This window comes from Peromyscus eremicus, chromosome 3 (genome assembly GCF_949786415.1).
Source record: "Peromyscus eremicus chromosome 3, PerEre_H2_v1, whole genome shotgun sequence".
NCBI classification, from domain to species: Eukaryota; Metazoa; Chordata; class Mammalia; order Rodentia; family Cricetidae; genus Peromyscus; species Peromyscus eremicus.
Genome location: NC_081418.1, coordinates 35,922,795 through 35,936,864, shown reverse-complemented (window position 1 = coordinate 35,936,864; position 14,070 = coordinate 35,922,795). Strand labels below are relative to the sequence as shown.

At 38.9% G+C, this 14,070-nt stretch overlaps 1 protein-coding gene across 1 annotated transcript in view; it reads left to right on the top strand.

Annotated features, from left to right (window-relative positions):
• The first annotated feature begins 216 nt into the window (after positions 1–216).
• Positions 217–14,070, top strand: part of Slc13a1 (solute carrier family 13 member 1) — an 81,577-nt gene continuing 67,723 nt past the window's right edge. Inside the window, exons 1-2 of the mRNA XM_059256533.1 lie at positions 217–315; positions 13,219–13,347. Coding sequence (XP_059112516.1) covers positions 217–315; positions 13,219–13,347 — 228 coding nt within the window. The remainder of the gene's footprint in view (positions 316–13,218; positions 13,348–14,070) is intronic.

Sequence of the window (14,070 nt, the reverse complement as noted above, 5' to 3'; positions counted from 1 at the left end):
AAGCAAATGGTCTTTGAGTACTCAAGCACTCTTGAGCTTATCTCTCTGTTTTAATTATGATAGTAAAACAATAAAAATGAGATTTAATTTTAACTAACATTGGTGTGTCTGAGGCAGTAAGTAAAGGTGATAGGGTAGAAAAATATTAATCCAGGCTGGTTATTTAACATCTGCCTGAGTGTGAGGAGGACACTGTTGAAGTACCTGCTCAGGACAATGAAACTCCTCAATCGTGCTTTGGTCTATCGCCGCTTTCTCATTGTGGTTCTCAGTGTTCTCTTTTTATTGCCACTACCTCTCATCATCCGCACCAAGGTAAGTAAGCCTGGAGCACAGACTGGCACATTTCTTGAGCTATTTAGGTTGTCCTTCGGTATTGATAATGGTCTGGTTCAAAACTGAATGAACGGTAACAGTTTATGCTTCGCTAACTATTGTATTTGGTCTATTTTCTTTGTTTTCAATGGTTAGTCTTATTTGCTTCTCAGCATTATTAACTGGAATAATTAAACATAATAATCAATGAGAATTTTTCCCCACCTGTCAACTAGATGAAAGGAAGAACAAAAGAGACAGAGCCCTTTAGATCTGATCTTTCAAGTTATCAACCTGTAAGGAGCATCATGGATAACAATCCCTTCCCCTGAGAACAGGCAATAATAAATGTCTGTATAAAAGACTAACAGGGATGTCCAGTCTTGTGACATTGTGACATGATGCTGTTGTCAGCTACAAATGTGTTGTGCTGTATTCTTAGTTATCCTAGGATAGAGGAGGCCTGTGGGCTGCTAGTTAGACAGCCCTGGGCAGAACAAACAGCAGTGTAGGGTCTAGAGTCAGCCACAAAACTTCCCAGAAATTTAATTTCCTCCTGGAATAGCGACACCAGAAATTTGAAGTTGTCTTCCAGGTTAATCAGAAAATGTAATAAATCATTGTACCATGCTTTGATCATTTCAGCATACATACTTCAGTGTGCTTATGACTATCTTTTCAGCTTGCTTTTGAAAAGAATCAGTCTTCTAAGTCCAGAATATTGATCTCAATGAATTCCCCGTATTTTGGTGACGTGATCTGAACTAGCAAACACTCAGCAAGCACCTCCTCTGTGCCAGACACAAGTGTGATTTGGTGGTAGGAGAACAGGTGCTGGAGAAAGGCTTTCTGCTTGAGATGCCGTATTTAGCATTCGCAAGCTGTGTGACCTGAACAACTTACATAACCTTCCTGTGCTTCTGTTTTCTCATGAGAGCAGAGTCATAGTGGGCTTGTTGTGAGGATGAAATGAACAGTAAGCAGGGGACTCCAAGTCTCCCTTCCTGTGTTGCCTGCCCAGGTAGGGTGATTCTTACCTCCTGTGTTGTGCAGTCCCTCCACTCAGTAGTAGAGAACCTACCTGATGCTCTTTTCTCATGAGTACTATTGGATTAATAAAACAGAGTAAGTAATCACAATACACTGGGAGCACCAGCTTCTCTCAGAAGTCTTAGCCACCTATCTGGAAATCTCTGAAGAAAGTTCATATGCAGTAATAGAGTATTTTATATTCAGCCAAGGCCCTCTCTACCTGTGAAGCCAGCAGAGCGACTGTTTCTGCTTCATAGCTGTGGGTGCTCCTCTGCCAGGCATGATCTTTCTATTGCAGCTTCCTACACTTGATTTCCACGCATGAAACTAGGCAGCTGTGTGACGCTGGTAGACAAACCAGATAACAGAACTGACTCCCACACACAGAGCTCTAATTCAGCTCCTCCCCATCGCATTTGCAAGTCTGTTGGTCTATCTAGTGTGCATAATAATCTCTTTTTAAGCCCCCCTGATCTTATGACTTTCCAGATGTGGCAGAATCTTCTCATGGGCACATTTTGATTCACACATTGGTGCTTGCCAAATTTTAACATTTCTGCCTTTAATATTTCTCGACATAGGCCCTTAACTCATTGCAGAAAACACAGGAAATTAAACTAGAGTCAATCTTGTGCCATGGCTACACATCATCTGTGCTGTACTTCTGATGTACAAATGAATCTCACTTCAATTACTATCCATAATTTTAGGGGAAATAAATATGAGCTCACTGAGAAAGAAAACAAATACATAAATAAAAAGCAATAATATGAGTTCATGATTCACTAACTGGAAAGTGTGTTGTTGCTAAGAAATGTACTCATTGATTTTTCTTTTCCAAACATGCAATGATAAAAGTATATTACATCTATACATTAACCCAAGTACATTGAGTGCAAAGTGAAGAGCTGCGTATCACACTGCCTTTATGAATGTATTCCTCTTTTGTTTCCTTCTAATCAACTCATTTGTTAAAATTCAATTAATGTTAATGTGAAAAACATTTCCTAACAGAATTTCATATTTTGGCTATTTTGAACAGATATTTTATCATTAGCTAAATGCTAACTAAACTTAAAAGAGCATTGTTTTAACTCTTGAAATGAAAGCAGGAAAAAAAGGCATGAAATTTGATAGAGGCTTACATTGACAAGGATGTACATCAATTTGCTGTTAACATTTTGTTACTGAAGTGAGGAAGCCTACACTTGTAGAGACACAACAATAAGTTAATAGAAAAATTCAAGCAAAACCAAGTCCAATTTGTCCTTTAAAAACACAATGAATCTAAGGTGACATAGAACCAAGAAGCAATGAAACATTGACTGATATTTTCATTCTTTTACTGGTTACTGGTGCTTTTCGGGACTGGCCTTGTCTCCTATCTCAATTCCGCCTATAGCCAAGAAAGTGTCATCAACAAAGGGACCCTCAGAGAATTTTGAAGCAACGTTAAGAGGGAAAGAGAAAGGACATCTTTACAGCACACTCCTCTCTTCTAGGCGTTCTGCCAAATGCTTTGCTCAAATCTTCACATTTAACCTTCTAACAAACCAACAGACGACAGCTGACATGCCAGCATTCTCATTTTACATTTGAAGGACTCCGTGCTCAGAGACACTGAATACACCAAAGGCTGAGAAACTTGTTTTGAACTTGGGTTTTGTCAAAACTCAGAATTCAAGTGTTAACAGGTGTTTTGGACTCTTCTCAATTTTGTGTTTTTGAAGGCTTATTCCCTGTGGATTGTTAATCATTTATCAACAACTCAGGCAATTCTAAACATGATTATGCTCCCAATAAGTCAAAGAGCAAAGGAGGCTTATCCTAGCCATTTCCTTAATTAGCGTTATGCTATTTAGAGGCTTCAGGTAGAAAAATGTCATTGAATCCCAGCACTGGTGAAAGGTCTTTTGAGAAATGAAGCAATGAGCCAGGCAGGGGTGTGCCATTTCCTGATGTCACAGAGTCCTAGCTGTATCACATGATTATGTCTGCTTCTCAGGTTATGGTGACCCTTTTCCTTCCAGTGCTCACTGAGTCACGGCACTGGACTGGTATCTTCATGCCATTTTGTTGAAGAGAACTCGTGCCCAAGTTTTTCAATGCTTTCGTTGGAATGGTATTTTATAAGGAAGGAGATTATGCTTTAATCCTCAAGCTTCTGGGCCTAAGTTAAATAGAACACCAGATTTAATTTTTACCAATTGGTTATTACTATCATTCATTCAACTCAAAGTTTTCAGATTAAAAATAAGAAAGAAAAATGAGTAAGGAGTTTGCTATAATCTGGTTGCTTGTGTTTCCAAATACTTGTCAGAGTCCATTGTCTGACCAGCAATGTTAGTTACAAGTGAATTTCTGCATCTGTATTACTTCTGTGTTCTTAAGAAGATCAATTCCAATGCATTGCTGTAGATGCTCCTTTAGTAAATTATATCTTCTTATGAATCAAAAATACTAGAAACACTTCTAAATTCTCACCTAAACACAAAGGTACTCCCATTTCTTCCCCAATTAGGTGTCACTGATCAGTAAACAAACTTCTAATGCAACTGCTATTTATTTGAATTAAATGGTCACAGTAAATTTGGTAGGTAGAGCTGGGTAAGTCTCTGTGTGTTCAGGGATACAGCCATTATTGGATACACATGCCTTTAATCTCAATACCAAGCATGGAAAACCTGGAGGCCTATACAGATAGGCCGTGACGAGGCAATCATGTGGTTGGGTTTACAACCAATGAGAAGGCAGAACAGGAACATTATATAAAGACTTTAACACAGGGGTAGTTCTAGTTCGGAGAGGTAGGACCATGGCAGAAGGAAGGGTAAGGTTTTAGCTCTTAGCTCTGACCTCTTAGGCTTTCTTCTTTGCATTGGTTCTGTGTTTCTTATTTAATAAGAAGGTTGGTTACATCTACAATGGTCACAGTAAATTTTTCTCACTTTAATGGAGGAATTCCCTAAATATTCCCATACAGAAGTCTTTTAACACTGACCTAGGTGATATGCCACAGTTTCATTTATTTTCTCTATGTAACTGTATTCGTTTATGACTATTTCTAGCTGTTTGCTAATTTTAATCTCTTCAGTATGTGTTCAGTTTTATTTCCATTCTTATTTTTACAGTATTTTGGCTTTTATTACTATTTATTAAACAAACAAACATAAAGATTAAAAGGAAGATCAGCTAAGGACATAGTTCAATCAGGGCAGTTCTTGTTTATCATCCATAAAATCCTGAGTTAAAGGCTCAGCATTGTGTATACAAGATATGGTAGTCCATGCCTATAATCCTCGTACTTGGGAAGTAGAGGCAGGAGAACTAGAGGTCAAGGTTAAGGCCAGCCCTGGCTTCACTAGATACTGTCTCTATAAATAAGTAAGTAAATAAACAAGCCTAAATTGTTTGAGAAGCAGTAGGAAAAGCCCAAGCAACCATGTATTATCCTATTGGGTGCATTTCTCCAAAGTATGCCTCACTCCATCCAGCTGATGCACTGGCTATTATTTTCACAGTAAAGAGACAGGGAAACAATCATATGGGTACTGAGAAACATTTACTAGTTGATGGATTGTAAAATGCTGGTCACATTTCAGTTTTAGGTACTTCTGGCTTGTTTTTGAAAAAAACATTTTACAGCAAGATAGACTCAAAGGGAGAAGACAGTGGGAGAAGTCATGACACAAGCAGGAGCCCCACACCCACCCGTGTGTCCGCTGATGCTTTCCCCTCCATCACTCTTCTGTTGCTGAGGGTGCTGTCTTTCCGTCTAGACTTTCCGGTCTCCACCCATCTTCCTCCCCTTCTCTAGTCTTGCTGTACTTTCCTTGAGATGACAATCTTCATCTCTACTTTGCATACATCTTTCACACCCACTTTTCCAAATATCTCACCAGAGTACTGATTTCAGAATATCTGCTTGATCCAGTTGTGATATCCAGTCAAGCATCTTTGACATTGGTGGAAAACTTCAACTTCGACTTGTGTCCTAATAACCTCTCAGATCCATTTTTCACAGTCACATTCACCAATCTGATTACAGGAGATGGCCAGTTTAGGCTACCTATCTATTATTGCTAGGAGTCTTAGTTGGGGTCATCCTTGTAGATTTGTGGGAGTTTCCCTTGCACCAGGTTCTACCTGACCCTAACTTGATATGCCATGCTTTTTTTTTGTCACTGTGGAGGCCTGTATGTGGTGATATTTTATTTGTGCATCCCAATAAAGCTTATCTGAAGTTCAGAGGAAAAAGCCAGCCACTATATAAAACATAGAAGTCAGGCAATGGTAGCACACACCTTTAATCCCAGCATTTGAGATCTCGTGCCTTTGCTTAGGAAGGACACACACCTTTGATCCCAGGAAGTAATATTACAGGACACAGAAAGGTATATAAGGTGTGAGGACCAGGAACAGAAACTGAAGAGGAATGGATGGAAGTGAGGAAGGAATGGGAGGGGAGGAGGGAGAGGAAACTGCAGTTGGGATGTAAAATAAATGAACAAAATTAATAAAAAAATAGTTAACTGTAAGATAAATCAACTTACCAAAATTAAATATATATTTTGTGGAAAAAAAAACTTGCCAAGTGATTCCAGAAGCTACCATTTAATGTTTTCAGACTATAGTTAACTGTAAGCAACCGATGGAAACTCATGTGCTACAAATAAAAAAATAGAAGTACAAGTAAGAATAGAAGACTGCTTAAAAAATTCCTAGGTAGATAAGTTAAGCATAAATAAAGGTAGTCATAGAAATTGAAAACAACAAAAATAAAAAATCATAACTGTGTTGGGAGTTTTGAGTTGTTCTAGGTAGCCAACTTCCCCAGGGGAAACTTCTTTTTTTGCTTGAATTCAGTTCTCATCAAGGATGAGTCTTACATATCAACTCATGTTTAAGCAACATACTCTGACAACATCACACATGCTAAGATAAATAGCAAGACCATGTCAATATCATGGCTCAGGTTCAGTGAGGAGACACACTGATTAGGAAGTTTTTTATTGGAAGACTCTCCCTTCCTTATGCCTGAGTAAGCTGGGGTATCTTTAGCAGTTGTTTCCTTAATACAGGGAGTTTAAGATATTCTTTTGGGGGTAAGCCTTTTTCTAACTGTACTTTGTTTGCCTCATCTCCTGAAAATCCCTTCACCAGTTTACAGCAAGATTGGTAGCTAAATGTCAGGTAATAACAGCTATACCAGATGTTTGAATCGGCCTCATGTCCATCATTAATTTTATATGTTCTTAAGGTATACTACATTCTACATCCTAACTTTGAAGGGTCAATACACCAGTCTACCAGCACTTGAAAATGTAGCCCAGCAGTCTGCCAGATATTAAGGAATAGATATTGGAAAGTGAGGAAATCTTGCTCCAAGGGCTCCGAGTGAGAGTTTTAAATGTCCTTGAGGCCATGGGGTCAATCAAGAGAGCAAATCAAGGGACAGAGAAGCTTCTTGAGTTAGATAGCTTTGGTCTAGGCTTCTTAAGTATCTGGCAAGAATCATCTACCCATCAAGAGCAGGAGGCAAAATTCAAGGAACAAAAGTCTCCAAGAATGCCAAAAGATAGCTAAGAACAATAGAACTATCTAAAACAATGACCAGCCAACAACCAATGAGAAGGCAATGAAGAGCTCAAGAGCTTTGTATGTCAACTGTAGCAGGTAGGGTATTTCCCTTACCATGGTTATTTTGGCCTCCAAGAATTATCTTTTTCTGATATAAGAAACATCTACTGTCCCCCTAAGATTAGAGTCTCTGTAACAACTACCACAATTGCCCCACCACACTTCTATGAAAGGGAAGTGAAAGAGTAAGGGCCTGCAACATTGGCTACATATGTGTAAGGGAATTCAAGAAGAGGCAGGGTGATTCTGGGTTGACTAAATGGGAATTTCTAGAAATAAACCACCCCATGATCATTCAGGACTGTTCAGATGAGAGAATGCCCATGAAGCCATAGTGGAGGCTCCAGTCTGAATTAGAGTATCCTGGAGGTTAGGGTATAAGATTCCAGTGCTAGCAATAGAGAAATGGGTACGATCCACAGAGCAATCTGGTGGGACTAAACTACGTAACTGTCATGGAGAGCCAAGAAGGTCCATCCAGCTGAGCACTTAGAGGACATGAGAGTTAAGCTCAGCTGTGGATCCAAAGCAGGCACCTGTGGCGAAGGAACATCTGTTAACAGGCAATAAGCAGTTGTTTTGTTTGGGATATGGATGGAGTATGACTTTCTTAGGCTCATATACTGGAAGGTTGGCCCCCGTGTGATGACGCTAAGAAGTGATAACACTTTTGAGAGGTGGAGACTAACAGTTGATAATTACAAGGGTGAAGTCATATGAAAAGACTATTAATAGTTCTGTGGGGCCCTCATTAGTTCCCATGATAATGAGTTTTAAAAAGAGCAGGTCTGGACCCTCGCTAGTCTCTGGTTTCTTATTTGGCCACATCATCTCCTTTTCCATGTATTCCCCTATTGCGATACCAACCATCGCAGGATAATCATGGTCTCCCAAAGTAGACCACCAATCTTGGGTATTTCTATTATAACAATGGAAAACAGAATAACACACAGGGTGTAGACCAGTGAGAGAAGTATGAGAAGGCCTAGCATGAAACTATGATTCTAATTTTTATTTTTCAAGTAAAGCTCAAGCCTATTAAGGCAAGGTTGAGAAAAATAAAGTGCTTTACCACATAGATCAGAACCCTTACTGAAAAACCATAGAAATTAAAAAAGAACGATAATATTATAAGAAACAATTTGAAAAAGCAGCAATAGGAAAGGAGGCTGGGATTGTTTTACATTGTTGTACCAACAACAATACTATAAATTAGCATAACCATCGTTTTAGAAAATAGAAATACCTAATAAATTTTAAATGAGCTTTTCCACCAAGAAATTTTGCTACTTATTTTCTGTTCTAGGATTGAAAATCTTTTTCCTATATCCCTATGGAGCTTAGGCACAAAGACGTTTTTCAGCCATATAGTATTGAAAAATTGGGAAGAGTTAGAAAGCTGTACACACAAATACTATTATATTCTTTAACAGGAAAATTCAGCCCACTTAAAATAAATTTAACCATAGTTATACACGTTAGCATAAATGCATTTGCAATGTAAAATGTTGAGTGAAAATGATACACAAGTAAAGCATTGTTTAATTTTAAAAGTGCATGTTGGGGTTGGGGAAATGGCTCAATGGGTGTAGTGTTCACTGCACAAGCGTGAGTATCTGTGTTTGGGTATCCACACTCATGTAAAAGCCAGGTGTGCTGGTCTGTATCTATAACCCCTGTGCTGGCAGGTGGAGACAGGTAGATTCCAGGGCTCACTGTCCATCTAGGCTAGTTCAGATGTTGAGCTCTGGGTCCACTAAGAGGCTGTCAAAACACAGGGAAGAGAAGTGCTTGAGAAAGACATTCTAATGTGAGCCTTTGACCCCCACACATGCCTACACAGCAAAGTGTACTCATACACAAATCTGCAGACACCACACACAAAGAAAAGAAAAAAAAACATAGTTATTACAATATTAATAGTCTTGCTGACCTTTATTTCCAGCTGGTGCAAGCCTTTAATTCTAGCACTTGGGAAGCAGAGGCATGTGGATCTCTGTGAGTTCGAGGCCACCCTGGTCTACAAAGCCAGCTCCAAGATAGCCAGGATTGTAAACAACACAGAGAAATCCTGTCTTAAAAAACCAAAGAAGAAACACAGATGGAAAGTGACAAGCCACATGGTAGACAGGAGCACATCTGGGGGAGGAGTCCAGGGAAAGGGTACAAAGGAGTGACTGACAAGTTTTTCACAGAAACATTCTGTATCTTAAAAAATAAAGTAAATGTGGCTGAATGTCCATACTTGTTCAATATGATAAACAACTGTATCTGTTATGTAATTTTCTAACTGTTCTAAATATTTTAGAAACTTGAAGGCTCTTTTAAAACAGACTGTGCCAAAGCTTTAGCACCTTGATGTTTTTCCTGTAAAGGAACAGTGTCTTCCCATAACACTTCCATCACCCTTAGTGGGAAAGAACCTTTCTGCAGTAGGAAAAGGTAGAGGCAGACAAGAGCAGGCAGGGGAGATGTACAGGCAAGCATCCTAGGTTATGGGAGAGGGCATCACTTCCATGTGATCTCATGGATTGTCTGATGAGCATATAATAAACAGCTTCCTCTCCCTCAACGAGTGTCATTTCCTCAAACCAATTTATATATATATGGAATCTAGAGACTTGAACTTGAGTGGCATTTTTAGTCCTGAGGAAGTTCATGAGTGTTTTCTGTCTTCCTTTTCCTTCCTTTCCTCCTTTCATTCCTTCTCTGCCTTCATTTTGCTCACTTCACATATGACATTTTGAAAAAGCCATCATGGATTTTGAAGCCATTTTGTAACGTCTGTGATAGTCATAATTCCAAATAGGTCTTTTCTTCCTGTATTTTCTGTCATAATGTATAAACAAGATAAAAAGAGCCACTATGCTGGTTTCTGTCTCTCTGTTCAAGAATTTATAATATTAAAGGACTTTTCTAACTCTGGAAGAGAATTTGCATTAAAATGTATTCTTGCTATGGTTGCAGTTTATTATAACAACATCACAAGCATTGCACACTTCTGCCAGACTGTGGAGGGTGGCTTCAGGTGGGGAGAATAATTCCCTCACTCGACCTAGACAAGAGTGACTCTGTTTCCTCCTTGTCCAGTTTCATTTAGGCATGGAACATTCCTATGATTAAGGAAAATTAGCTAACAGAGACAACAGAAATATGGTACAATTGTAATTCCATTAATTGCTCACATGGAAAAATTAATGTTCAAATGCCATTGTGGAAAACTCCATGAATGAGATACAATTTTGAACTGCACATTGCAGGATAACAAGACTTTCCAAACAGCTTATAAATTCAAAGATTTTACCTGACAGAGAGATATTCCCTATAAGCAGCATTCTGAACCAAGAGGTAAATATGAGAAGAAAAGACTGAGTGATCATATATCCCATAGCTTTTGAATCTTTACTCAACAAAATATCACTTGGTTACCTTGAAAATGCTGATCTTGCTTCAGTATATCCAAGAACAAGCCAGCATTCTACATTTCTTGCAAATTCCCAGATAATCTCAATATTGCTGGTCCATGGATTATATGGGATATATACAGAGAAAGCCAATGAGCAAATATGAAAACACAGGGAGAAGGACACAAGTAGGAAAGTCAGAATGAGGAGGGAATGGATTGCTACTAGACGTTGACTCAAGTACTAACGAAGGCCAGAAGGGAAGCAGATGAGTAGGCAGTATGGAGGTGCTATGTGCAACTAGAAAGCAGCTGTCACTCTATAAGATAGAAGTTCTTTTTGAATCTGGAGAATTGTTGCCATGTCACAATATCATGCTAACATTTAAAATCATAAATTCACTGTATTTTAATATAAAAATCTACTGATTTATAAATCTTGAGTTAAACTTTTATATATATATATATATATATATATATATATATATATATATAAATTTATACATATATAGAGAAAGACACAAGTATTGTGAGGCAAACAAATTGAATTTGCTTGTTAGACTTTCAACTACTTCAAGTCATTCAATAAGGTCAAGAGTCCATAATTCAAGCAGAAGTGGGTAAAAAGAAGCACTTGGGGAGGTCCTGACTCTTCCTGGGAGACAACCTGGCTAAATGTTGTGAATTAGAGTTTGATGAAAAGTGAGCAGCAGGGATCAGATCCATGCATCAGAATGGTCTAAAAAGGAGACTGTTTTGAAACAGTCTTGTTATATAGACCTGGCTAGTTTCAATCTCATGGCATCCCTCTTCCCCCTGCCTCAGTCTCCCTAATGCTAGGACTAAGGGTGTGTGCCTTAGTCAAGAAGCATGTCAAGAAGCATCTTTGCAAATAAAGAATTGATGTCAAGAAGTATTGGGATAAGTCTGATTGTTAAGTAAAGGTGATTGAATGTAAGTTGAAAATCCTGAATTATCAAAAAAAAAAAAAAAAAAAAGCAACTGAAAGGTGCCGACTCAACGAAGTCACAGCTGTGTTAGTTAAAATATGAAAATCTCCCAAAAAAGGTAATCATTCAGCAATTGAGATTTTTTTGTTGTTTTGTTACCAAAGCTGCCCCATCTGAGTAGACTAGGGCTGTTGAGGTAAAATTTCAAGCCCATGGCACAGGTGAGAGGTAGTGACCAGAACTCACCAGCTTCCTTTGGCTTTTCCTTTTATTTTTCTGATGCAGACTGTTATATGTGGATACTTTAGAGTGTTTTCAGGGTGGATGGGCCTTAATCTAGCTTTATGAAAGAGAGTTATCAAATCAAGCTGAGTTCTTAGAAGGCAGTCTGGAAGCTTGCTTCTAATGGACTCGGGTGGAGGCAGAGGGGCAGATTTGAGGCTTAGTGTAAGAACAGTGAACAGCACCAGAAGACTGGTTGGTGGGAACTAGGGAGCATATGACAGTCAAGGGGCCCATGCTGTCTTTGAAACCTATCTTCTTGCAAGTACGGCAGAAAACATAAAGTTGTAAGGAAAAGTTTTGGGGCCATCTAAAACGAAATACACAGCCTTCCCTCTACACTGGCATTTTAAGCTAAACTAGTGCCCACAGATTCTCTCTAGAGCTGTTTAGAAGGGTTCAGTCAAAGCTCTGCTTTATTTTGTTGTTTTTATTGTTTGTCAGAACTACAGAGGCAGACCCTGCAAGAACTGTCAACATCAAACACCTTTATTCTTTTTCCTTTAAAAATGTAATACAATGAAGATATGGCAGAGTCTGGGCTTATTAAGAATCTGTTAGATTCACTGAAAGAGCAAGGATGCTGGGAAGCAAATGCCCAGTCCAGAGGATTCAGACTGATGCCAGTGAATCATAGAGAGGAAAGCTGGATAGTGTACAGGCCTAAAGAAAAGACCTCATCAAAACCCTAGCCACAGTCTCTCTCAGTAAATTTCCAAACAACTCTGAGTTCTCAGACAGCAAACAGCACGAGAACAAGCAGCAGCAATGTGGTGGATGATAGCATTTATTGATTGTTTAGCACGTTTCAGGTGATTTCATACCAAATTATACAGGTTACAGATGGTTATAAATTTAACCACTTCCTTTTAGTGCCCTAAAACAGAAACCTACAGTTTTCAACTAAGCAAAGCAACAGATTTCATTAAGATTAAGATTCCCTTTGAGGCTTCCTGTGCTGTCTGTAGTAACTCTGCTGCTTTCCTCAAAAAGCAAGTTTTTTTTTTTCTAAGCACGTGAACCTCTGCACCCCCAGATTCATGTGCTTAGAAGCTGTATTCAGGCTCATCTGAGCCACGTATCTCCTGTGCTTACTCTGAGACACACTACAGGAAGTCTTTTCTTCTAGGTTGTTTTTCCACTTCTGGTTAGAAAGTATGGATGCAGTTTCTAGCCAAACACGCACCATTAAGAGAGAAAAACAATACAATTAAAAGAAAGCTATATCATGAAGAAATGTCTACAGTCTGCCTTTTTCTGCACCCCAACAATACTCGGAGAACATTTGAGATGCCAAATGAGCGTGAAGACAGACATCTATGTACATTAATTAGAGCACAGAAAATTGACTCTAAGATATTCTGTTTCGAAGGAAATATGAAAGAAAATAGGGAAATTTTTCTAGGTTTCCAGTTTTCATGTTTATTAACTTTTGCTCCAAAACCTTTAAAAACAACTATCTGCTGGAAACTTAACAACACCGAAATTTTCACAGCTCCCTCCCTCTCAGCGCCATCCAGCAAACGTGGTCATGATTTGAAGGGTAATTTCAGAGGCTCATTTTTTCGCCTTATGCCTTGTCTCGATTCTTTGCAGGAAGCAGAATGTGCCTACGTTCTCTTCGTTGTTGCCATCCTTTGGATCACAGAATCCTTCCCACTGTCAATCACAGCTCTACTGCCTGGCTTAATGTTCCCTATGTTCGGGATCATGCCTTCTGCACGGGTAAGTTCCCCTTCAAATGCCGTCAGAATTTGATTGCTTATTTTATGTGGTGACATGGTTTGAGAAAAGTTCCCTTTAAAAGGAGCCATAATCCTGAGGTAAGAGGTCTTCATAAGTGCCCCAAATTTTCAGGTGCTCCCTCTCTGACATTCTGCGTGTTTTCTACCACCAAGGGACCAACAGGTCAGAACTTCTTGAGTCACATGTGTCTGTAGAAGAGATGTGTGCCTATCTTTTCTTGCTGACATTTCTAGCTGGTGCCTTCCTCCTAACAAAAGGGGCTATTCATTCACATCCTGAATAATCTTGTACTATTCCTCAGAATTTTAACTGACAGCATCAAACAAACAAACAAACAAACAAACAAACAAAAAAGGAAACACTTTGTGCTTTTAATGAAGAAAAACCTTCCCTCTTTTCTTTTCCAGAAACCTGGTATTTCAGAAGATAAAGTCAAATTAACTTTCATGGGTATTTCTGTTTTGTTCTTGCTGAGAGGAGTTTATTCATGCTGAGAGCTGTTTTTTTACCTTTATGAAGTCTAAGAGTTCCCATCTAAAGAAAAAAGATTCAGTTTTCCCTTAAATTCATGAAACACTCTGAAACCAGAGCTCTTATCTCCGTATAGTCTCCAGGCAGCCTACAATTGCCTAGAGTAGCAACATTCAGCGGAAGGAGTTCAAGTTCAAGTGGTCAGCTGGTGCCATCTACCTTTTCTCCCAT